The sequence below is a fragment of the Lissotriton vulgaris genome, chromosome 2_1, assembly GCF_964263255.1.
Source record: "Lissotriton vulgaris chromosome 2_1, aLisVul1.2, whole genome shotgun sequence".
NCBI lineage: Eukaryota > Metazoa > Chordata > Amphibia > Caudata > Salamandridae > Lissotriton > Lissotriton vulgaris.
Window position 1 is genome coordinate 1,349,210,198 of NC_141687.1, and position 24,073 is coordinate 1,349,234,270.

General features: G+C 51.6%; 1 protein-coding gene across 1 annotated transcript in view; it reads right to left on the bottom strand.

Annotated features, from left to right (window-relative positions):
* PTPN4 (protein tyrosine phosphatase non-receptor type 4) overlaps nt 1–24,073 on the bottom strand; it is a 1,255,365-nt gene that overhangs the window by 51,077 nt on the left and 1,180,215 nt on the right. The window contains exon 26 of the mRNA XM_086957111.1: nt 14,289–14,424. Coding sequence (XP_086813237.1) covers nt 14,289–14,424 — 136 coding nt within the window. The remainder of the gene's footprint in view (nt 1–14,288; nt 14,425–24,073) is intronic.

Consider the following 24,073-nt stretch of genomic DNA (forward strand, 5'->3'; position numbering starts at 1 on the left):
GAGATTACTTTTGCGGTTCAGTACTGGGCTGAAAGGTACAGTACTGGCTTCTCACCTGATCCCAGGTGAGTACTTCGGAATTCGGTTTTGGCTGATTTTATAGGAAGATTTTCAGTTTTCAAAACTTCACACTTAGAAAATGTTCGAGTCAAAATGGGTCAATGTTATTCAAAGGCAGGTAAGTGAATTACCGGGTTCCAGGTGAGTACTTGGTTGTTGAAGTCAAGGTTCTGGGCATAGACTCAGGGGTCCCCCAGGGTCCAGTAAGTACAGTTAGATCAGTCCCAGCGGCACAGGGGCGGCCGGGTGCAGAGGTAGGTAGGCCCAATGATATCCAATGAGGGAAAGGGGGCCTTCGGTTGGTGGCTGCTGGTTAGCAGGCCACGCGGCTCTGGGAGCTGGGCTCCTGGTCACTTGCTCAGGGCAAGGGGGGGAAAGTAGGATAGGACAAAGAGGTCACAGCCAGCAGTACTCGGGCGGCTGGGTGCAGGGTGCTTTTGAGCCGTCTGGCGCTCAATGTTATCCAATGAGGATCTTGAAAAGGGAAAAAAGGCTGCATGCTCGGGGACGGAGACTCTCCAGGGGCGACCAGCACTTCGAGAGATAAGTTGGGATCTTGGAGCACAGGTAGGTACCCCAAAGGGAGACACAGGGGGCTGTAGGGCGCCGGGTGCAGGGGTGTCTTTGGGCCTCGGAAAAGCTTACCCTCAGCTGGTTGCGGTTGTGTGTGTGTGGGGGGGGGCCTGGTTCTGAAGCTGCAGGTGTCGTCTGGTTCATCAAGGAGGGTCTTTGGGCACTGGGCTTCGGGTCCCAGTTGTCGGGGCGACGTCCTTGATGTCTTGGTTCGGGTTGGCCTGGCCCGGGCTCGGCTGGTGCAGAGTGGGCTGGTCCGGAGCTTCCTGGTGGGCACCAGGTGGGTTGTTGCAGTAGAGCCTCTGCTGATGGGAGTCCCAATCTTCGAGAGGGTCAAGGCAGGCAGGTCCTCTGGGTGTCCCAAGGTTGCTGTCTGTGGAGGTCGCCGGGATTAGGCAGGAGCAGGTTACAGGATCAACAGGCTGGTAGGTCTGGGGCCAAGTCAGTTGTTGCTGTCCTGTTAGCAGCTGCGCGGCGGGTCTTGTTTCTTGATCTTCTTTCTTCTTTTTGATATCTGGATCTGAGGAAGGAAGGTTCAGGGAGCCCCTAAATACTAAATTTAGGGGCGTTACAGGTAGGGCAAGGGCAGGGACCAATGGGTCCCTGTCCTGGGGTGAGGACACCCCCTAGCCTGCTCCTTCCTGTGGGAGGTGGGCAGGAGCCTAGCTGGGATTGGGCAGGGCTCCCCATCTACAAGATGGCCGGAGCCCGGGGTCGTGCTTCACCTCGCCTCCAACACCTGAGGGGTGGAGTTGGCATAGGTTGGCACACCCTCCTTCCTGACGTAGTTTTTCCCGCCAGTCTTCCCGCCAGAGTGGGGGTAGAACGGATGGAGGGCCAGTTGCTGGGTACAGCAAATGGTCTGGAGACGCTCTCAGAGGCGGTATGCCTTTGAAGCTTCCCCCTGTCAATCCTGGGGGAGGAGACATAGCACCTCGCCAAGGATGTGCATTGTTGCAGGCCAGGAGAGCAGGGGGCTCTCCACCCAGGGGTCCAGCAACATGTCAGCTGTGTGGCAGCCACTCAGCCCAGACGTTGATTGTAGGTTCGGGTTTTGGAGGGAATCTCTAAGATGCCCTCTTGTGCATCTTACATTAAATCTCACACTGGCATAAGTGCGGGTTTAATGTGCTGAGAAGTTTGGTACCAAACTTGTCAGTCTTCAGTGTAGCCATTATGGTGCTGTGAAGTTCGTAATGACAACCTCCCAGCTCCATATACTCTTAAATGGCATCACTGCACTTACAGTGCCCAGGAATGGCACTGGATACTGTAGGGGCACAGGGCTCAAGCACCTGTGCCCTCACCTCGGGCATAGGGCACCCAGCTAGAGGGGTGACTGAAGTATGCCAGGGCAGTGGGGTCTGTGGGCATGGCACACAGGAATGTGTGCCATGCCCACAGACGCCTCAGCCAGGCTCATTTTAGACATCCCACGCAAAGAACATATCTCTGGTCACCTGAAAAACCTCCACTGGCTTCCCGTCAATAAGAGGATCACCTTCCGGCTCCTCACCCACGCACACAAAGCACTCTACGAAATCGGACCAGAATGCCTCAACACACGACTGTCCTTCTACACGCCCTCCCGCCAGCTACGATCATCCAACCAAGCCCTTGCCACAGTACCCCGCATCAACAAAACCACCATGGGAGGCAGATCCTTCTCCTACCTTGCAGCTAAAACCTGGAACTCACTTCCCACTTACCTTCGCCTTACCCAGAACCACCTAGCATTCAGAAAGCAACTTAAAACGTGGATATTTGACAAGTAATTCCCTACCCCTCCTCTAGCGCCTTGAGACCCTCTGGGTATGTAGTGCGCTATATAAATTCTCTGACTTGACTTGACTAGTGATATTAGAACATCTAAACTAGCCCACCTTTTATCATGGGTGGGTACCACCTCATTACCAGGCTTAAACACAATTAAATCTTGATGGAAGGCTTTAATAAACAAACTACAGGTCTTTCTACTGTCACCCTCCTAGGGAGACCATGTTTAAGCTCTTTCTGTATAGCTATGATCAGTGCTCCATGACTTGGCCCTCTGATTCCTACTGACAATATTGGGTGTGCCTGAAGAACAAGTTACTTACCTTCGGTAACGATATATCTGTAAGAAGCAGTAGTTAGTATTAGATTCCTTACCTTAGAATATCCCCAGGCGTCAGACTGGATTCGGAAATTTTTGAGTAGCAGTACCCTTGCGCGTCGGTAGGCGTCGTCTGCGGCTCCGCGTCCGTCGTCGCGCCGTGATGACGTCGTCTGAGTACTAGACGCTGCCTCCGCGTGCTGACGTCAGTTCTTAGACACAGCTTTTCCGCACCAAAAACGCAGAGCCATGTCAAAAACCAACACTGGTGCCATTGAAACTAGGGCCCTGAAAGGGGATGACCTTAACCCTAGATATCGGTTCGCAGAACGGGGAGATGGGTGGGTCGATAAGGAATCTAATACTAACTACTGCTTCTTACAGATATATCGTTACCGAAGGTAAGTAACTTGTTCATCTGAAAGAAACAGGTTAGTATTAGATTCCTTACCTTGGAATAGATACCCCAGCAATACCAACCCCTGTGGCGGGTCTGCGAACCAATAATCACACCAGAAAGTCCTGGAGGACGGAACGGCCAAAGAAGCGATCCCTCCGGACTTGGCTGTCCAGGTAGTAGTGTCTTGAGAACGTGTGCAGCGAGGCCCACGTAGCTGCCTGACAAATGTCCTGCAAGGGGACTCCACGACCCAGGGCAGTGGTAGCCGCCGTGGTCCGAGTGGAATGGGCCCTCAGCCCAACAGGCAGCTCCTTCCTTGCCAAGGAGTAACAAGCCTTGATACACAAGTTGACCCACCGAGAGATGGTCCGCTTGTGTACCGCCCGTCCCTTCTTAGCGCCCACGTAACCAACAAAGAGTTGGGCATCCAAGGGGGACTGGCGTGTGCGATCCAAATAGAATGAGAGCGCACGTTTTGTGTCCAGATGGTGGAGCCGCTCTTCCTCCGTTGAGGGATGCGGAGGCGGAAAGAAGGTGAGCAAGGTGATAGACTGCCTGATGTGGAAGGCCGTGCCAACCTTGGGCTGGAAAGAGGGTCTTGTCCGCAACACAACCTTGTCCGGATGGACAGAAAGGAAAGGAGGTTTAGAGGAAAGAGCCTGGAGCTCACTCACTCTCCTGGCAGAGGTGATGGCAACCAGGAAAGCAGTCTTCAAAGTAAGAAGGCGGATAGGACAGTTGTGAAGTGGCTCAAAGGGAGCGCACATCAGATAAGTAAGAACCCGGTTCAAGTCCCACTGAGGCATCACGAAGGGAACAGGTGGAAACGTGTGGGTGATGACTTTCAGAAAGCGATTTACAATAGGGGACTTGAACAAAGATGGTTGATCAGACAGCCTCAGAAAGGCCGAAATGGCAGAAAGGTAGCCCTTGATAGTGCCCAGAGCAGAGCCCTGCCGGGCAAGAGAAAGAAGGAAGAGAAGAACCTCAGAAAGAGTGGTAGAGAGAGGATCCACAGCCTTTGCTGTGCACCATGCCACAAATCTGTTCCACCTGCAGGCGTATACCGACTTAGTGGAGGGACGCCTGGCTGCTAGAATGATATCACAAACTTCAGGAGGAAAGTCAAATGGCCTCAACTGTAGCTGATCAATCTCCAAGCATGAAGGTGGAGACTGGACAGGTTTGGGTGGAGGACCGTCCCCTGCTGCTGCGACAGAAGGTCCTCCTGAAGAGGCAGACGAACCGGGGGATCGACTGACATACTGAGTAGCTCGGGATACCAGTACCTTCGTGCCCAGTCCGGAGCCACAAGGATGACTTGTGCCCGGTCGCGGCTTGATCTTCTTCAGCACTTTGGGCAGAAGAGGTATAGGCGGAAAGGAGTACAACAGACCGCAACTCCAGTCGCAACGAAAAGCGTCTTTGAGCGAGCACCGCCTAGGAAATTCCAACGCACAGAACTGCTGACATTGCGCGTTCTCTTCGGTGGCTAATAGATCTAACCAAGGCTCTCCCCACTGCTGAAAGAGGCCTTGCGCTACGTCCGAGTTCAGACGCCATTCGTGATCTATTATGCACCCGCGGCTATGCACCAGTGGCGGAGTTCGTCCGCCCTGGTGTTTAGAGAACCTGCCAGGTGTTGAACCACCAGGGTCACACCCTGATGTTCCAGCCACTGCCAGAGGCACAGAGCCTCCTGGCAGAGGGTCCATGACCCCACCCCGCCCTGTTTGTTGCAGTACCACATGGCGGTGGTGTTGTCCGTGAACACTTGCACTACACTCCCCCGGACAGAGGGGAGGAATGCCTTCAGTGCTAGATGAATCGCCCGCAGCTCCAAAAGGTTGATATGGAGCCGGGACTCCGCCGGAGACCAGAGGCCTCTGATCTCCGCCTCTCCCATGTGGCCTCCCCAGCCCTGGAGGGACGCGTCCGTCACAAATATGTGCTCCGGATGGGGAAGGGAGAGGGATCTGCCGCTAACCCTATCGCGGTCCGTGAGCCACCACTGCAGCTGTCTCGCAGTTCCCTCAGAGATCAGGACATGGTCGGACAGGTTGCCCTGATGCTGGGCCCACTGAAACTTCAGGTCCTACTGCAGAGCCCGCATCCGCCAATGGGAGTGATGCACCAGAAGGATGCAGGAAGCCATCAGCCCCAGAAGCCGCAGCGTCAACCTGACCGAGACTCGCGGTAAAGGCTGAAAGATCGGAATCAGAGCCTGTATATCTCGAACCCGCTGTTCGGGGGGGTGAGGGGGGGGGGGGTGGTTTAAACCCGAAATTGCACCGAGTCGAGAACCGCTCAGATGAAAAGGAGCTTCTGAGAGGGGCACAGGTGCGACTTCGGCACATTGATGGAGAACCCCAGCTGGTGCAGGAGGTCTACCGTCGTCTGGAGGGGGCTGACGACTGTCTGAGGCGAGCCCGCCTTCAACAACCAGTTGTCGAGGTAGGGGAACACTGAAAACCCCTAACCTGCGCAGATGAGCTGCGACCACCGCCTTCACTTTCGTGAACACCCGTGGGGCGCTGGTAGGCCGAAGGGGAGCACGGTAAACTGAAAGTGCTCGTCGCCTACCATGAACCGGCAGGACGGGGATGTGGAAATAAGCTTCCTGCAAGTCCAACGCTACCATCCATTCTCCTGGGTCCAGGGCAGCTAAGACCTGAGCCAGTGTCAGCATTTTGAACTTCTCCTTCTGGAGGAAGCCGTTGACGTTCTGTAGGTCCAAGATAGGGCGTAGGGCCCCTTTGCCCTTCTTGGTTACCAGAAAGTAGTGGGAGTTGCAACCACACCCTACTTCTGGCCCAGGAACGTGCTCGATGGCCCCCTTGGCCAAGAGGGCCGTAACGTCGTCCTGCAGAAGCCGCAGATGATCCCTCGATATGCGGTGGTATTGCGGTGGCATTGCTTGAGGTGTCGTCTCAAAGGGGAGGGAGTAGCCCCTTCGGCCGATTTGCAGCACCCACCTGTCCGATGTGACAGGGCGCCAGTGGGAGTGCTGATGGCGAACCCTGCCCCCCACTGGTGCACGGACTAGGAGGGTTTTGAGGCGGATGCTGCGGGGGAAGGTGTGGACTTGCCTCACCTTGTCCCCGACCGCCGCCATGGCGATTTCCACGGCCGCCACCGAGTTGGATGTTAGTCTGCGGTGCGTGGCTGGCAGCACGTGTGGGGGCGCCCCTTTCTTGGCCACGAAAGGAACCTGTTTGCTGGCGCGGGGCCGAGAGGCCCAAGGACTTGGCCGTAGCCCTAGAGTCCTTAAAGCGCTCAAGCGCATGGTCTGCCTTGTCGCCAAAGAGGCGACGGCCATCAAACAGCAAGTCCATGAGAGTATTCTGGACATCCGTTGAAAAGTTGGTGAACCTCAACCAGGCGTGGTGACGAATCGCCACCGTCGTTGCCATCGCTCTCCCCAGTGAGTCGGTGGTATCCAGTCCACACCGGATGGAGAAACGTGCCGCATCTCGACCCTCCGCAAGGGCTTGGGCGAGTTTAGCCTTGACCTCCGACGGGCATTGTGGCAGCACGTCCGCGACCGTGTCCCACAGGGAGTGGGTGTAACGGCCCAAGAGGCTTTCGGTGTTGGAAGACCGCAGTACCAAACTAAGGGAGGAGAATATTTTCTTTCCATAATTCTCATACCTCTTGGATTCCAGATCAGGCGGAGTCGACGGGAATGCGGTCTAGGAATTAGAGGCCTGGATGACCAGGCTCTCGGGGGTGGGGTGGGGTGGGTGGACAGGAAACAAGGGTCATGCGTCTGGCCACGTTCCTATCTACAGGCTGGCCTGTAGCGGGCCTGGACCAAGTGCCCAAAAGAACGTCAGTCAAGGCCTCATTAAACAGCAGCAGAGTCTCAGTTGAGCTTAACTGCGGTTTAAGGACCTCATTGAGGAGGTTAGTCCTCACGGCTGCGACGGGGAGCTCAAGGCCCAAGGCCTTGGCTGCCCGTGTCAACACCACACTTAAGGTTGCCCCCTCCTCCGAAGCCACGGTATGAGGTGAGACAAAACCAGTGTCTGGCGAAGTGTCCAGACTACTGGCATCCCCAAGTCCACCTGTCCAGTCCTCCTGGGACTGACACTCATGTGTCAGAGGGTCCTCAGACCCCTCCCAATACTCCTCATCACCAATCTCCTGATAATCAGGGTTGTCAAAGGACGGGGCCAGTTCGTTGAAGTAGAACTCCCCAAGCGGCGCCGAGGAGGCGCCCAGCGGCGCCGCTCCGACGCCAGAACCGGGTTGAGGGAGGTATTGGGGACGGCGCCGCACGAGGACGGCGCCAGAGGTGAAACCTGTGGAACCGGCGCCGGTGAGGTAGTCAGGTCGACCGGCGACTATCCGGATCCAGAAGCGCATCCAGTGGGGCCCTGCAGCGCCGGGCCCTGCAGCGCCGGCGGCGTCGGGCCGCAGCACCCACCGTCGTCGGGGTTTAAGCACCTGACCCGCTAGGGCCCCCAGAAGGGTCCGCTGGGCCCGAAGGCGCCGCGGAACCCGCCATAGGAGTGAGTGAGAGACCTCATGGCCATGAGTAAGCGCTCGATCTCCTCCAGCGTCGCTTGCTACCCAGGGACCGGAGGGTATGGGGCAGGTCGCGACGCCCGCGACTCCGACGGAGCCGCGTGGGCGTTGTCACCCGAACCCCCGGCCGCATCGCGCGCGTGTCGGGGGGAGTCGGAAGAGCGATGACGTCTCTTCAACTTTTTGTGCTTACCTGATGAAGACTTCGACCCGGAGGAGTGATGTCGACTCCCGAAGCTATGATGGCTCCTCCCCCGCGACCGGTCCCTCGACCTCCGTCCGGACCAGGACCTCTCACGGCGCGGGGCAAACTGCCGGAGCTCGAGCCGCTTGCGGGACCGCTCCCGCCTAGCCTTCGAGGTTAAGGCCCGATAGTCGGAGCAGGTCTTGTCGTCATGATCGACGCCGAGACAGTGGAGGCGCAGTTGGTGAGGGTCGGTGACCGACATCAGTCGGTCGCAGTCCCCATTAGGCTTAAAACCTGGCATCCCTAACGGCACCGATCGGAGTCGAAGACTAAGAAATAATCAAAAATCTCAAAAAAGTTAGTCAAAGGAACTCCGGCCTTGTGATCAATTGGACCAAGTCCTGTGTGTATGTGCTTTCGGGTGATAACCCCCCACTACCGCGCGGATGTCCCATCCAGGTGGCGCAGATGGGATTTAAGTACTTGGGGATTTTCATAACTTTAGATCCTGTGGCTCATTACGATCGTAATCTGCTTCCTCCTCTTCAGAGGTTAAAATCAGACGTGGCGGGTTGGCTCAGGCTACTGCTTTCACCACTTGGGCGCGCAGCTCTTTTTAAAATGATGTCCTTACCGCGATTTCTATACGCGCTCCAGAATACGTTCGATGTTGTTCCGGCGAGTTATTTTCGGGAGGTGGAGAGTCTGCAGAGAAAATTGATCAGGGATGGACGCTCACGTATTGCCCTCGCCAAGTTCACACTTCCCTGGTATGACAGAGGTATAGCACTTCCGGATATCAAGCGATAATATTGGGCCTCACAGTTGGGAGCGATTAACCATGGAATTTATGGACCAGCCTCTAACCCTGTATTCGAGATGGATAAGTACTTGTTACCGGGTGGGGACTATAACAGGGCCCTTTATTCTAAAGCAGCGGGAAGGGAACTTTCGGGACCCACCAAGATAGCGGTACGAGTGTAGCATGATGCGAATGCAGCAACGGGATGGAGGGATCGACTGACCCGCGCAACTCCGCTTTACGCGTCTGAAAGACTGGGTTGCCTGTAGAAGAGGAAAGGATTTGAAAAGTGGGATATGATTGGTATTAGTAGGGTGAGTGATCTGTGGGTCAAGGGTAAAGTCAAGACCTTCGAGGCACTGAAGGTAGAATATGAGCTGAGTGATAGGGAATTCTTCCGTTATGCACAGATTACCCACGCATTGAGTTCGTTTTTTCCTGAGGGTACTGACATCCCCGAATCCTCCCCACTAGAAGATCGGGTGCTTGACGGATACGTGCCCGACAGCACTATTTCTTTGATATATAAGAAATTGATCAATAATCGAACGGATCGGTTGGTGCAGCTCAGGGAGGTTTGGACCAGCGATGGTTTAGTGTTGGATGACGAGGACAGGCAGTCGGCGCTATCCTCACCTAAGGAGGTCGCGATTCCGGCCCGTCTCCGACTCGTCTAACTTAAAATCCTACACCAGGATATATGTAACTGGCCCGCGCTTGATTCGTATGGGTTATTCAGTGGACGGGTTATGTAGGCGTGGTTGTGGACTGGTTGGAACCTTCCTTCATATAATTTGGGAGTGTCCGGAGGTGGTGGTGTTCTGGAATCGTGTACATGCTGTGATGGAAAGAGTCACGGGTGTGGCATTATTGACCGAAGCCAGGCGTTGCCTGTTGAACGTATGGGAACCAAATGACTATGATGTGGCACAGACGCTGTGAGAAGGTGGCCCGATATGCAGTGGTCACTATTCTAGTGAACACTATGTATCAGTCCAGCAACCCTTATTGATGATTGGTTGTAAGCCAACCTTATAGACCAGCTATCCTAGTAGCGTGGATACAAGCAGTCTAAGGCTAAAGACTCGAGAGGGCGTGTTAAGCCAGCTGTTATACCACATATACCCCTTGAACACCAAGTGAAAGGACACCACACAAGTGTTATGAAAATAAACAGTTATTTATTAAGAATCACAACAGCCCTGTACTCTTTATGAGGACAGGGTACTAAGCACAAACCAAAACTCTTACAAAAATACTTAAGTTAGCACAGTATATACAAATGCCCGAGGGGCACGGAAAACCATATACTTGAAAAGTGGAATGCGAAATTACTAGCAGGTAAGTACAGTACTAATAGGCTTTGGAATCGCTAGGACTTGACTATAGAATCGTTAGATTACTTCTAGGAGACCCAGGGGACTCGGGTGCAGTGTGTGCACTCTCACGCGAGATGCCGGACAAAGTCTATGGTAGCTAGAAATTGCAAAGTTAGTGTTCTCGGGCGAACCCGACCTGGTAGGAGGAAAACTAAAGTGAATTCTGACCCTTGGATACTGAGGCTATGCTGGGGCACCGAAATGCCGAAGTTACCTAGCCCAGGGGCTGCAGCTGCATAGGACTCAAAGGACGTCGGGAATCCTCGTTGACGGACCAGGAGCCTGGAAGAAAGAAGTTGCTGGCAGGCGACCAGTGAAGGAAGTTCGGTGGATCCAAGCCTGGATCGATGGAAGATGACACCTGAAAGCAGAGGGGACCAAGTTCGTGACTACTAGCCAGTAGTCAGTGGGCACCAAGAGGGCACCGGATGGTAGCCACCTCGACTAGGCGAGTGGGTGACGCTGTGCTCGGAGATCTCACGGACCAGGAGGCGTTGTCGGCGACCAGGATGGAAGAGTGAGCTGTCCCACGACGATAGAAGCTGTCGGCGTCGCTGGACCCAGGATTGGGCAACAAAGCCTTGGCAAATTCAAGCCCACGCGGTGGACCTAAAATGGCGTCTGGAGTGGACCAGGAGGGTCTGGGGTGCCTCTCTTAAAGAAGGAAGCAAGGGCCAGTCTGGAGCAACCAGACCAGCAGCAGTGATGTCGTCGGGCGTCGTTCAGAAGGCCACAAGCCAGCCGGCTAGTAGCCAAACAACGCGGTGCACAGCAAACAGCAGAAGGGCCCCACGCAGATCGTGGAGATGCAGGGAGGCTGATCTTGGGTGCTGGAGCTGCGCAGGGTTGGGGCTTCTCGGACCCCAAAGCACTCACCAGTGGAAGACTCGGTGGGCTTGTTACAAAGAAGTCGTGCAGTCTTGGCGATCGTCGGTCCCTCGAGGTCTCGTCGCACTCACGGTTCTCAGCTTTGCTGTAGAGGTGAGTAGAGGTCAGAGGTGCCAGGGAAGCCGGGTCTCGTCGAGCTGGGTCGTCGGATTCGTGAAGAAGGACTTGCAGCAGACCGCAGTGTTCTTAGGATGGTTCCTGCGGATGCAGGGTGACTACTCCTTAGCCACAAGGGAGAATCTTGAGGAAGAAATCTTGAAGTCCTTTCGCAGAAAGTCGTGTCTTGATTCCAAAGATGATCTAATTTGAACAGGGGGCCCGCTCCCATCTTTATACTAAAAAAGGGGGCTGACCCGGTGACTAGGTCCTGCCTATGGGTGGGACTAGGAGGGGGGTGGTTACACCCCTCTGCCATGCCGGACTTTCCCCAGGCCAGGGGCTGGTGTGCCCCTGGAACTGGTTCTGACCGGCCTATGCGTAGTGAGCACCGGGGTGTCACTCAGCAGTCACCTTCCTGTAAAGCCCTGCCTACCCAGGATACACAAAACCATGTCTGGGACGGTGCTAGCACCGCCCCTGACAGGAAACCCTTTGTCCAGGCTCCCCTCGCTGGAAGGACTCCCAGCTGCAGGGGGTCAGACTCGTGTCTGTGGTGGCAGCATCCATTTTGTGGAGCTGAGGCTTCGTTTAACTTTAACTGGGGTTCACAGTTACATACATGTCGTGTCCCTCTTGAAGGGTGGAATGCTAACCCCGTCGCCAGAATTGGCGAGGGGTTAGTATTCCAATTCGTATGACACCTTACTCGACATGTTTTGATAAAGCAATACCAAAGTTAGCATTTAACCGCGAGGATTATAATGCACTTAAGAGTATATGGTATGCGATATCATGGAACAGCTATTAGGACTTGGTTCCGCAAGCTGCAGACAGGCTCAGCTCATGCCAGAGCACCAACTCACACGATTCCAAGCACTCTGCCTTCAGGATTGTCAAGGCCTGCCATAGGAGTGACTGATAGGAATCTGTGTGTCCATTTTAGGGTTAGGTATAGGTATACTACACCTACAGCAAAGGGTGATTACACGACTTTGCCCCAGCTGTCGTGCAGCCAGTTGTGTCAAATTTAGGAGGCCAGCCAGGGGTGGCATAATACATGCTGCAGCCCCTGGCAGCCCTGGGTACACCTATGCCCTGAGTTACAGGGTCTGATAAGGTGGCCCAGTACCAATTGGTAAATGCACCTAGGGTACATGTCGTAATTTAGAAAGAGAACAGCCAGGCTGTGGGTCTGATTGGCAGGCGCACAGCCAGAGAAAGTCGTAAACCAGTGAAACAAAAGCAAAAAATCTGGGTGATCATAGGATTGCAGACCCTACTCTCCTACAGACGCAGTGGGCGACCCTTGGGAATATGAATGCTAAGAGAGATATCGCGCATTTTGGGGCTCCCAGCGGCCGCCCACGGTTTTGGCATGGAACGAGAACATGGACTGGTGTATGATTAGGGAGAAGACGGTGTATGTGGCACGGGGTAGAACCAGGAAATGGAATAAAATTTGGAGCCAGTGGAACTCCTACCGTGGGAATGTATGTACGCCTCCATTCGTGGAGACCCCAGAGGTTTCCCTTTCCCCCTGATACGGCGTTCCAAGTTTTGTGCAGCTTTTATGATTACTGATTTTGTCTCCTCACTGCCCCCCCCCCCCTGCAGCAATGTTGTTTGTATTATACTGTACTGCAGTTACACTCCTTCTTGAACACAGATACGAATGTATTGTCTTATTGCCTTGTATCTACGTTATTTTTCTTTAATAAAATAAAAATTATACCCAAAAAAAAAAAAGTTCGTCAAAAAGTGACTACGGTGCGGAAAAAAGAAGAACTGATGTCAGCACGCGGAGGCAGCGTCTAAGTACTCCGCTGACGACGGACGCGGAGCCGCAGACGACGCCTACCGACGCGCAAGGGTACTGCTACGCAAAAATTTCTGGATCCAGTCAGACGCCTGGGGATATTCTAAGGTAAGGAATCTAATACTAACCTGTTTCTTTCAGATCAGGGACTGCTTAAATAGCCTAGGATGGGGACCCCATATGAATAGAATTGCAAGGGAATAATGTGCACTACAGAGTTTAGTGGTAGTCAGAGCTGCTACCTTCTCTTTTTCCCTGCTCCACTCCTGCACAGCTGATTTCATGTACCCTGCTCCTGCAAAAACCATAGCAACGTCAAGTGCATAGACCAAGATGAGAATCACATCTACTTGAATTATCTTTTGTAATCAACTTCTTTGGGCAACATCATTTTCAGCAGGTCATTCTATGGCCGCACACAAGCAACACTTAAGGGAAGTCTGTGGCCAAAGTGATTGACAAACATGCACCTTTGGACAAGAGATGGGCTGCCAACCTAAGTCACACATTGTGTCATGTCCTTCCAAAGAAGACAAGGCACAACAACAGCATCTGACTGACAGTAGTTCATCTGGTTTCTAATCCAGCCAGTTGCCCAGGTAGCTGGATGCCACAGAGCTGTGGCACACCTGAAGGAAATTACACTTTTCTTTGTGGACATTCTCCAAAGATTTGGCCAATTCTAAAGTTAAATTCCAAGCTCACTGTTGTCCAACTGCTGCAGGATACATTGGCTTATTCAGTTTCACATTTTACTTCAAGTGCATATGTTTATGTAAAAAGAGGCTATCACCCCTGGGAGGTTGGGAACATACAACCAAGCACTGAGAAGAAACCCAGAGTACATTTTAAACCATTTGATCTGTAAGGTTGCATGACCAAACTGGCACTTATGCAAGGTGGAAGAGGTCTAGTGGGGCAGAATTAAGATACTACTTCCCATGCAAAATCCTAGGAAAGCTTTGAACTGTGGTGCATATTAAAGAGCCAGAGTCTCAGTGGCCATCAAATCCATCTACTTCAGTCTGCCCTGCCCTACCCTAAAGGTGAAACCACATTGCAGATTCACTTTTCAAATGCTTACAAGATGTTACAGAGCTTACCATAGTCTAGATAGGCAGTCCTTCCTCGCCCTCATTAGAGAGTAACTGCACTTAGAAGAATTGAAATTTCCCTATAACTCTATGTGTTTATTTGTGCGCTTTTTCAGCTGTGCCGTTCAGATGAAATGTCAAGAGTTGTGATCAAACCGGTTTCTCAACTGGGATGAGAAGTGGGGGAGGTGAGTAGTTAATAGAGAGATGCAGAGGGGTGGGAGATTGTAGGATTTAGTGGTACATATCACTAAGTCTGAGACCTCTGCACACGCCATTATTACTCTTCCAAGAGACCAGAACCTTCAAAGTTGTATTATCCAGGGCACACAAAGAGAATTTTATATCCTAGTAATGTGACTTACCGGTGTCTGAATCATCATAGCCCTCTGATCTCGCATTGTTCTTACAATGTCAAGTGGATACACGGGTTGATTGCACTCAATGAGACACATAGCTGTTTCCATGGTGATAAGAACACCAGTCCGTCCAATCCCAGCACTGCAAAATAAAGACTAACTTTAAAAAGGCTCATCTTAGTCCAAGTCACTATCACAGTAGAAGTTCTGATATTCCAGCAAAACCACAATTAAACGTGACCTACATATGAAAAGAGGCATAAACCCTCTTATGTAATTAGCTAATGAAAAAAAAACACAAGTAAACTTTATCACAGGAAAAAAACTATTTGAATTTCAATTAGCTTAAGGTCAGGGGATCATAATGCGTAAAGATCATCTAGAACAGTGGTTCTCAACCTTTTGACTTCTGGGTAACCTCAATTAATCGGTACTGGAACCCGGGGACCCTGTCCCCCTACCCTCCAATCATTATTGGAATCCGGGGATGATTGCTAGCCGAGGGTACCAGCCTAAGCATTGTTGATGATTTGAACTGCAAAATATTACATGAAAAATGCAGAAAACCAAACAGTCAAACTAATACAAAAATTAAATGTTATTTAATTTATCAACACACAAATAAAAATACCAAAAATGTTAATGTTATTATGAAGATTGGAGTGTTTCTAAATTCAATTGAGGCCATTCATCATCCATACTATATTCTGTTTGATGCACTTGTACAGCTCCCACAACTCAATCTGAGTACACTAACATGTTTTGTCTTGAATTTCAAATTCCGTCACATTTACAGTACATTTTAGAATTTTCAAATATATATATATATATATTATATATTATATATTATATATATATATATATATATATATTATATATTATATATATATATATATATATATTTATATATATATATATATATCAATATCACACCCTTTCTGCAGCAGAAAGAATTTGGGTCGCACTCCAGCAAAAGTTTAAAGGATCACAAATATTTTATTCGCAAAGGTTTCCAAACGTCAAAAAAACCTACGTCTTTCGATCTCCCTCTGGGATCTTGTTCACGGTAACTGTAGGAAGGTGGATATCGAACTATGGTTACCCCAAACTTTTTGCCTGGTGTTAAGCTGGTTTTCGAATTAGTTGACCTGGGGCCCTGCTATTCAGGACCCCAGGCCCTCTGCTCTCTCTGTTAAAATGGATTCCATGTACTCTAGGTACATACCAATTGGAACCTGGATCACCTTGTGAGCCCCTGTACAGTGTACCCTAGGCACCCAGGGCATAGGAGCATCCAAGGCCTATCAGGGGCTGCAGCACGTATTGTGCCACCCCTGGCCTGGCATTACTATTTGACACAACTGGCTGATCAATCAGCTGGGGCAAGGTGGTGTAATCATCCTTTGCTGTAGATATAGTATACCTATATCTAACCCCAAAATGGACACATATACTCCTATAAGTCACTCCTATGGCAGGCCTTATCAATCCTGAAGGCAGAGTGCTTGGAATTATGTGAGATGGTGCTCTAGCATGAGCTGAGCGTGTCTGCAGCTTTCGGAACCATGTCCTTATAGCTGTTCCATGATAACGCTATACCATATACTCTTAAGTGCATTATAATCCTCTCGGTTATTGCTAACTTTAGCATAGCATTATCAAAACATGTCGTGTAAGGTGTCATACGCTTTGGAATACTACCCCCTCGCCAGTTCTGGCGACGGGGGTAGCATTCCACCATTCTAAAGGGATAAGACATGCATGTAACTCGAACCCCGGTTAAAGTTAACCCGAGCCTCAGCATCACAAAATGGATGCTGCTGCCACAGACACAAGTCTGACCGCCTACTGCTGAGAGTCCTTCCAGCAATGGAGGCCTGGACAAAGGATGTCCTGTCTGAGGAGGTGCTAGCACCACCCCAGACAGGACTTTGTGTATCCAGATAGGCAGGGCTGAAAGGAATGAGACATGCCTGGGGCACACAAGGTGTCCCTGTGCATACCCCGGTTCAAACCAGTTGCTGGGGCACTCCAGCCCCAGCTCTGGCACGAAACTGGACAAAGGATAGGGGGTGTAACCACCCCCCTTCCTGGTCCCACCCATGGGAGGGACCTAGTCACTAGTACAGCCCCCTTTAGCAGAATAAAGGTAGGAGCTGGTCCCATTCCAAATTAGATTGCAGGCACCATCATGCGTCCTAGCGGTTCACTTTGTCGTTCTTCCAGGTGGAACCAGACTTCAGAGCCCGACGAGACCCGGACTTCCCGATCTCTCCGACCTCAACTCACATCTGCAGCACAGCTGAGATCCCTGGGTGCGACGAGACACGTGGGACCGGCCATCTTGAAGAAACTGCACTTCGCTTCCAGCACGACCTCTGAGGCACCCTCGAGAAAGTGCTTTGGGGATTGAGAAGCCCGAGCAGCTCCTGCACCGAAGACCAGCCTGTGAGAAGGTGGCCTGATATATGATGCTCACTAGTTCTAGTGATCACCTTGTTTCAGTCCAAACAACCCTTATGGTGATTGGATGAAAGTCAACCTTATAGACCAGCTATGCTAATGGTAGCATGGAAAAAGCAGTCTTAGGCTAAACTCTTTTGGCATGTGAAGCCAGCTGTTTTACCACATATAACCCCTTGAATACCAAGTGAAAGGACACCACACAGGTTGTTATGAAAATAAACAATATATTTATTAACTAACATACACCTCTGAACTCTTTATGAGATCCGAGGGCTAAGCACATGACAATCTCTTAGGAAAAATACGTTTAAGTTGCACAAATTACAATGGGCCCTAGGGGCACGACAAACCATATACTAAGGAAGTGGAATGTGAAAGTCGATAAAAGGAATGGAGCTGTCCAGAGGCTGTAGGATCGCTGGGACCACGCTACACTAACTCTAGGTAGGTAATAGGAGGCCCACGGAACGCGTGTGCAGAGTGTGAACTCACACTCGAGATGCGTAACAGTGTCTATGGGCAGTGCAGTTCAAGAAAAAGGTGAGTACGGACAATCCTGACTAGGTAAGACAAAAACGACTGTGGAACTGGGCACTAGGAGAGTCAAGCTACCCTTGAGCACCGAAATGCTCGTGTTACCTCACCCACAGGCTGCGGGTGCATAGGTGCCAAGTCGTGTCGGGTTCCGGCGTTGAAGTCTATGGAGCCTGTTATGTTATGTTATGTTATGTGGTTTTTTTATTAGGCGCACAGATGCTCCAGCTAAGGAGCGTCCTGGCGCCCGACAAGGCAGCTACACAACACAACTAAATAAAAAACAGCACAAGCAAAATAACTAAGGGAATAAAAATGTTTTCACGGCGCGACGAAAAGAAAGCAAATCGCTCATAGCGCGAATTGCCGGGGGCAAGGAGTTCCACAAAGCAGCGGCCCGCACTCGAAATGAGCGTCCACCGGCCCTGCTTCGCTTAAAGCGCGGTACCACGGCCAATTCGAGGTCTGCCGATCTTAAGGGTCGTGCTGGGATGTAGTTGGCCATGAGGGTCGTAAGGATCGTTGCCGGGGATCCCTTCAAGATCTTATAGGCGACGCAGAGGACCTTAAACTGAATCCGCTGCGCCACCGGGAGCCAATGCAGCGCTCGTATGGTGCTGGAGGTAGGACAGAATCTTGGAAGGCCTACCACCGCTCTCGCTGCTGCATTCTGGATCCGTTGCAGGCGCCCGATCTCAGCTACGTTCAATCCGGCCAGCAAAGAACTAGCATAATCCAGCCTGGAGATGACAGTAGCTTGGATCATGAGTTGCCGAGTGGGGGCATCGAAGAACTTTAGCACAGGACGGAGCCCACGCAAAATGCCGAAGCAACAAGCAGCCGTGCGTTTAGTGTGGCATGCAAACGTAAGGGAAGGGTCCAACCAGACCCCGAGGTTTTTAAGCTCGGCGACTGGGATGGGAGCAGAACCCAACTCCTCCGGCCACCATCTCTCTCCCCACAGTTCCGGTTGCCTACCAAATACCATCACCTCGGTCTTACTAGCGTTTAGCTGGAGACAATTGAGCGTCATCCAGCTAGCGACCGCCCTCAGTCCTTGTTGAAACCTAGGAGCGTCGACTTCCGCATCCCCGCTGATCGTGACCGCTAGCTGGGTGTCATCGGCATAAGAAAAGATGCTGCAGGCGATCAGGAGGAAGATGTCCGGTGTGATCCAAGGGTGGATCAGTGAAGAGGAGGACCTGAAAGCAGAGGGGACAGTGTTCAAGGTCACTAGCCAGTGATTGGAGTGGAACCAGGAGTGGAACCAGATGTCGTCGTCGCGATCAGGTGAGGGTGGACGCTTGTCTCTGCAGCCACGTGGACCAGGTGGTGTTTTCGACGACCAGGATGGAGGCACGAGCTGTCCCACGCAGGCTCTCGCTGTCGGCGGTGTCGGATCCGGGTTTGGAGTCAACAGGCCTTGGCAAAGGCAACCCAAGCGGTGAGTGGAAACAGTGTCTAGAGTGGACCAGGAGGGTCCGGGGTGCTTCTCTTTTGGAAGCACCAGACCAGCAGTGAAGATTTCGAAGTTCGTCGTCTAGGAGGTCATTAGCCAGCCGGCAAGTGACCAGACAACGCGTCGAGCAGCAAACAGGCAGAAGGGCCCCACGCAGATCTCGTGGATGCTGGAGGGCTGGTCTTTGGTGCAGGAGCTGCTCGGGGTCGGGGCTTCTCAGTCCCCAAAGCACTTGGACGAGGTTACCTCAGAAGTCGTGCTGGAGCGAAGTGCTGCTTCTTTCAAGATGGCCGGTCCCACGTGTCTCGTCGCACCCATGGATCTCAGCTGTGCTGTAGATTTAGGTAGAGGTTAGAGAGGTCTGGGAATCCGGGTCTCGTCGGGCTCTGAAGTCTGGGTCCTCGAGGGAAGACGACAAAGGGAAGCCGCTGGACGCTGATGGTGCCTGCTTGTGCAGGGTGGACACTCCTTGCCCACAAGGGAGATTTCTTCATTCTTCTGGGGAGCAGAACGTCGAAAACCAGAGTTTCTTCTTGTAAAGTTGTTCAGGATAATCTAAGTTGGAATAGGACCAGCTCCTACCTTTATCCGGCTAAAGGGGGCTGTACTACGACTAGGTCCCTCCTCTGGGTGGGACCAGGAAGGGGGGTGGTTACACCCTCTATCCTTTTTCCGGTCTTGCGCCAGAGCTGGGGCTGGAGAGCCCCAGGAACTGGTTTAGACCGGTGTATGCACAGGGACACCTTGTGTGCCCCAGGCATGTCTCATTCCTTTCAGCCCTGTCCTACCTAATACACAAAATCCTGTCTGGGGTGGTGCTAGCACCTCCCAAGGCAGGAAACCCTTTGTCCAAGCCTCCCTCGCTGGAAGGACTCCCAGCAGCAGAAGGTCAGACTTGTGTCTGTGGTGGCAGCATCCATTTGGTGATGCTGAGGCTCGAGTTAACTTTAACCGGGGTTTACAGTTACATACATGTCGTGTCCCTCTAGAAGGGTGGAATGCTACCCCCGTCGCCAGAATTGGCGAGGGGGTAGTATTCCAATCCGTATGACACCTTACTAGACATGTTTTGATAATGCTATACCAAAGTTAGCAATAACCGCGAGGATTATAATGCACTTAAGAGTATATGGTATAGTGTTCTCATGGAAACAGCTAAAGGACTTGGTTCCGAAAGCTGCAGACGGGCTCAGCTCATGCTAGAGCAACATCTCACATAATTCCACGCACTCTGCCTTCAGGATTGATAAGGCCTGCCATAGGAGTGACTGATAGGAGGATATGTGTCCATTGATACTATATCTAAAGCAAAGGGTGATTACACCACCTTGCCCCAGCTGATTGATCAGCCAGTTGTGTCAGATTTGGATGGCCAGCCAGGGGTGGCATAATACATGCTGCAGCCCCTGGTAGGCCTTGAGTGCACCTATGCCCTGGGTACCTAAGGTACACTGTACAGGGACTGGTAAGGTGACTCAGTATCCAATTGGGTATGCACCTAAGGTACATGGAATCCATTTTACAGAGAGAGCAGTGGGCCTGGGGTCCTGAATAGCAGGGTCCCAGGTCAACTAAGTCGAAAAACCAGCAAAATACCAGGTAAAAAGTTGGGGGCAACCATAGTCCGATATCCACCTTCCTACATAACCCCACCCCCCTCCCCCAAACGAAAGGAGATAAGGCTATCCTTGACCAGGTAAGCCTATATTGCCTGAGTGGCCATATGAGGTGGTATATGCACTGGCATGGTTACCCCCTGTCTCATGGTCCACTAAGCAATCCCTCACCCTAAGGGTATCTGAGGGTCTCCACCATAGGGAATCTCTACCTGTGGTGTGTTTTGGCAAAGTAAAAGGCTGGTGCTGGGATGGAGTACTGAAGTGAGACTCCACTAATATTGGGCTCAACTTCCTCCAATCACTATCCACAATATGTGCCTTTCTTTCCAGGACTGAGTTGCTGTGAGCTCTCAGGGTCAACCTCTGGCTACCTAAAGCTGGAGGCTGAGTCCCTCTGTTTGGCTTACTGGAGGGACAGGTCAGGTTTGGGGTTTTTAGGTCCAAGGTTTGGCTGTCCCAACAGTGTCCAGCTGTGGGAGTTCCCTAACTAAGTTTAAGGGGGATCCCTCAGGAGTTTGTTTTATTGTCACTTGGCTATGACTACTAGCTTCAGCGCCCTTAATCTGCTGATTGGGGAGTTCTTTTGGACAGGGGGCGCTTTGGGGTCCACCACTCGCCTCCCTGACCTCTACAGCCCTGGGCTGACTGAGGCAGGGTAGAGAGGGGCAGCTTACCTGCTCCAGACCGGGTCCCACCTTGGAAGGGTCCACTGACATCAGGGGTTCTGCCAGGCTAGGCCTGACTACCTCTGGGGCAGTTCCTTCACAAGGGGTCAGATCAGTTCCCTGAGGAGGCTGATCCTTTCCTAAAGTCTGGTGGGAGGGAGATTTCTCTTCCTCCTCAATGCTCTCTGTCTGAGTGGAGTGATCCATAGTTTCAGGCTTCACAACACTATTATCTGTTTGAGTTTGAGCTGTGGCCATCACAACTCCACCAACCTTTTCAGGAAGGGACTCAGTTTGGGTATGGGCTGTTACCATTACAGCCTTGCCAACCTGTTCAGGGAGGGCGACTGGGACTGTGGCTATCACTGCCTCACTAACCTTACCATTGAGGTTTACCATTTTAAAATTGGTTTCTTGCTCTACCTCAGCCCAGGCTGAGATCTCTAAATCATTCCCCAGTAGGCAATCTACAGGCAAGTCTGATGACACTGCCACTATCTTGGGGCCAGTGACACCTCCCCAGCTGAGATTGACCACTGCTATGGGATGATCTCTCTGCACTCCATCAATGTTGGTTACCTGGTATGTGGCTCCAGGTACAAGTTGCCTTGAGGGGACTAGGCCCTCTGCCACCATGGTGATGCTAGCCCCTGTGTCTCTGTAGGCCTCAACTTTTGAACCATTGATGAGGGGCTCCTGTCTGTACTTGTCCCAAGTGTTGGGACAAGCTGTGAAGTTGGCAAACCCCATGCCAGTCTCACAGACAAGAGTATCTAAGTTTGGGGACCTGGTTAGGCCAGAGTCCTCAGGAACTCCCAAAGTAAATGCACTCAAATTCTTGGGGGCACTCCCACCACCTGGGGGATTACTACTAGTAGTAACAGGAGTCTGGGAAGTGTTACTTGGGGGTATGTTCTCCTTATTGTTGTTGGCCCTTGGGCAACTGCTATCCGATTTCCATTGGCCTACCTGTTTGCAGGTATGGCAATAAGGTTTCTTTTGGGTATTGGAAGGATTCTGGGACCCACCCTTTCAGAGGATTTTTTGGGGCCCTGATGTGGTTTGACCAGAAGATTTATTCCCACCCTTCTCTTGAGGCTTGGTTGATTCTTTCTTTTGGTCACCACCTTGGTTCTTAGGCCTAATCCTGGTTCTGACCCATTTGTCTGCCCTCTTACCCAATTAAGGTGGAGAGGTCAGATCAGATTCTACCAGGTGCTGGTGTAATAACTGGTTCTGACAATTATTTAAGACTTGCTCTCTCATAATAAGATTATACAATCGTGTGAAGTCAGTAACTTTACTACCCAATAGCCAGCCTTCTAGAGCCTTAGTGGCACAATCAACAAAGTCAGCCCAATCCTGAGACTGAGTTTTCTGGGTGTCTCTGAACATCAACCTGTACTGTTCAGTTGTTAGGCCAAACCCATCAATCAGTGTATTCTTCAGGACTTGGTAATTGTTAGCATCCTCAGCTCTAGTAGTGAGGAGCTTATCTCTACCTTTACCTTCAAAGGAGAGCCACAGTATAGCTGCCCACTGACTTTGGGGGATGCACTGGACAGTGCAGGCCCTCTCCAAAGCAGTCATCCATTTGTGGATGTCATCCCCTTGTTTAAAGGGGGGCACTATTTTACTCAGGTGTCTAGTATCAAAACTCCTGTCTTTATCTCTAATGATAATGCTGCCACCAGTGGGGTCTGCCCCACTCAATTTCTGCTCTCTGGCAAAGGCAAGTCTTTCTTTGGCAAGGGCAAGTTCTTCCCTCTCAATCCTCAGATTGACTTCCCTCATCTTAGCTTCATGCTCTCTTCTCTGAGGGGATGTCATCCCTCTCTGAGAAGATGCCTGAGAGACATGGGTATGAACAGATCTGTTAGAGCCTCTGGAGTGAGACCTAACTCGTCTATTCCCAGGGTTAAGCCTGCCTGAGGATAGGCCTGGGGGTCCCCCAGTTCCATTCTCATGTATGCTTAAGTTGGTCCTGGTGAGCCTACTGACTACTACTGGACCTTTGTCTGCCTCATCCCCAGATAATTCCTCTTCCTCCTCTTCACTTTCTGCTCCATGGAGGTTAACGATTCAGAAAAGGGGGTGGTGATGAACAGAGTGTCTGAATTAAGCAGACCACTCTTACCCAGTCCAAAGATCAGGGCTTGATCCATCATCGTTATTTAGCTCACTGCACCATCCCAGCTCAGAACCTGGCTATATTCAAATTAGTCTGTCCCTGGCCCAGTGCATCATGGGAACAGGGCAGACCAAACTACCAAGCCAATTCTTCACCGGAAAGGAGACAAGCTTCCGGGGACCGGTTTCTGGCATTTCAGCCGTCGTCGGCCCGGCTTGCTTGAATCCTGATGGTGCAGTGAGCAAGGGACTCATGTCTGAGTATACCTTGCCACACCTATAGTGGCCAAAAACGATTCAGAAAAGGGGGTGGTGATGAACAGAGTGTCTGAATTAAGCAGACCACTCTTACCCAGTCCAAAGATCAGGGCTTGATCCATCACCGTTATTTAGCTCACTGCACCATCCCAGCTCAGAACCTGGCTATATGCAAATTAGTCTGTCCCTGGCCCAGTGCATCATGGGAACAGGGCAGACCAAACTACCAAGCCAATTCTTCACCGGAAAGGAGACAAGCTTCCGGGGACCGGTTTCTGGCATTTCAGCCGTCGTCGGCCCGGCTTGCTTGAATCCTGATGGTGCAGTGAGCAAGGGACTCATGTCTGAGTATACCCTGCCACACCTATAGTGGCCAAAAACGATTCAGAAAAGGGGGTGGTGATGAACAGAGTGTCTGAATTAAGCAGACCACTCTTACCCAGTCCAAAGATCAGGGCTTGATCCATCACCGTTATTTAGCTCACTGCACCATCCCAGCTCAGAACCTGGCTATATGTAAATTAGTCTGTCCCTGGCCCAGTGCATCATGGGAACAGGGCAGACCAAACTACCAAACCAATTCTTCACCGGAAAGGAGACAAGCTTCCGGGGACCGGTTTCTGGCATTTCAGCTATTCAGCTACCTTTTCTGAATCGTTT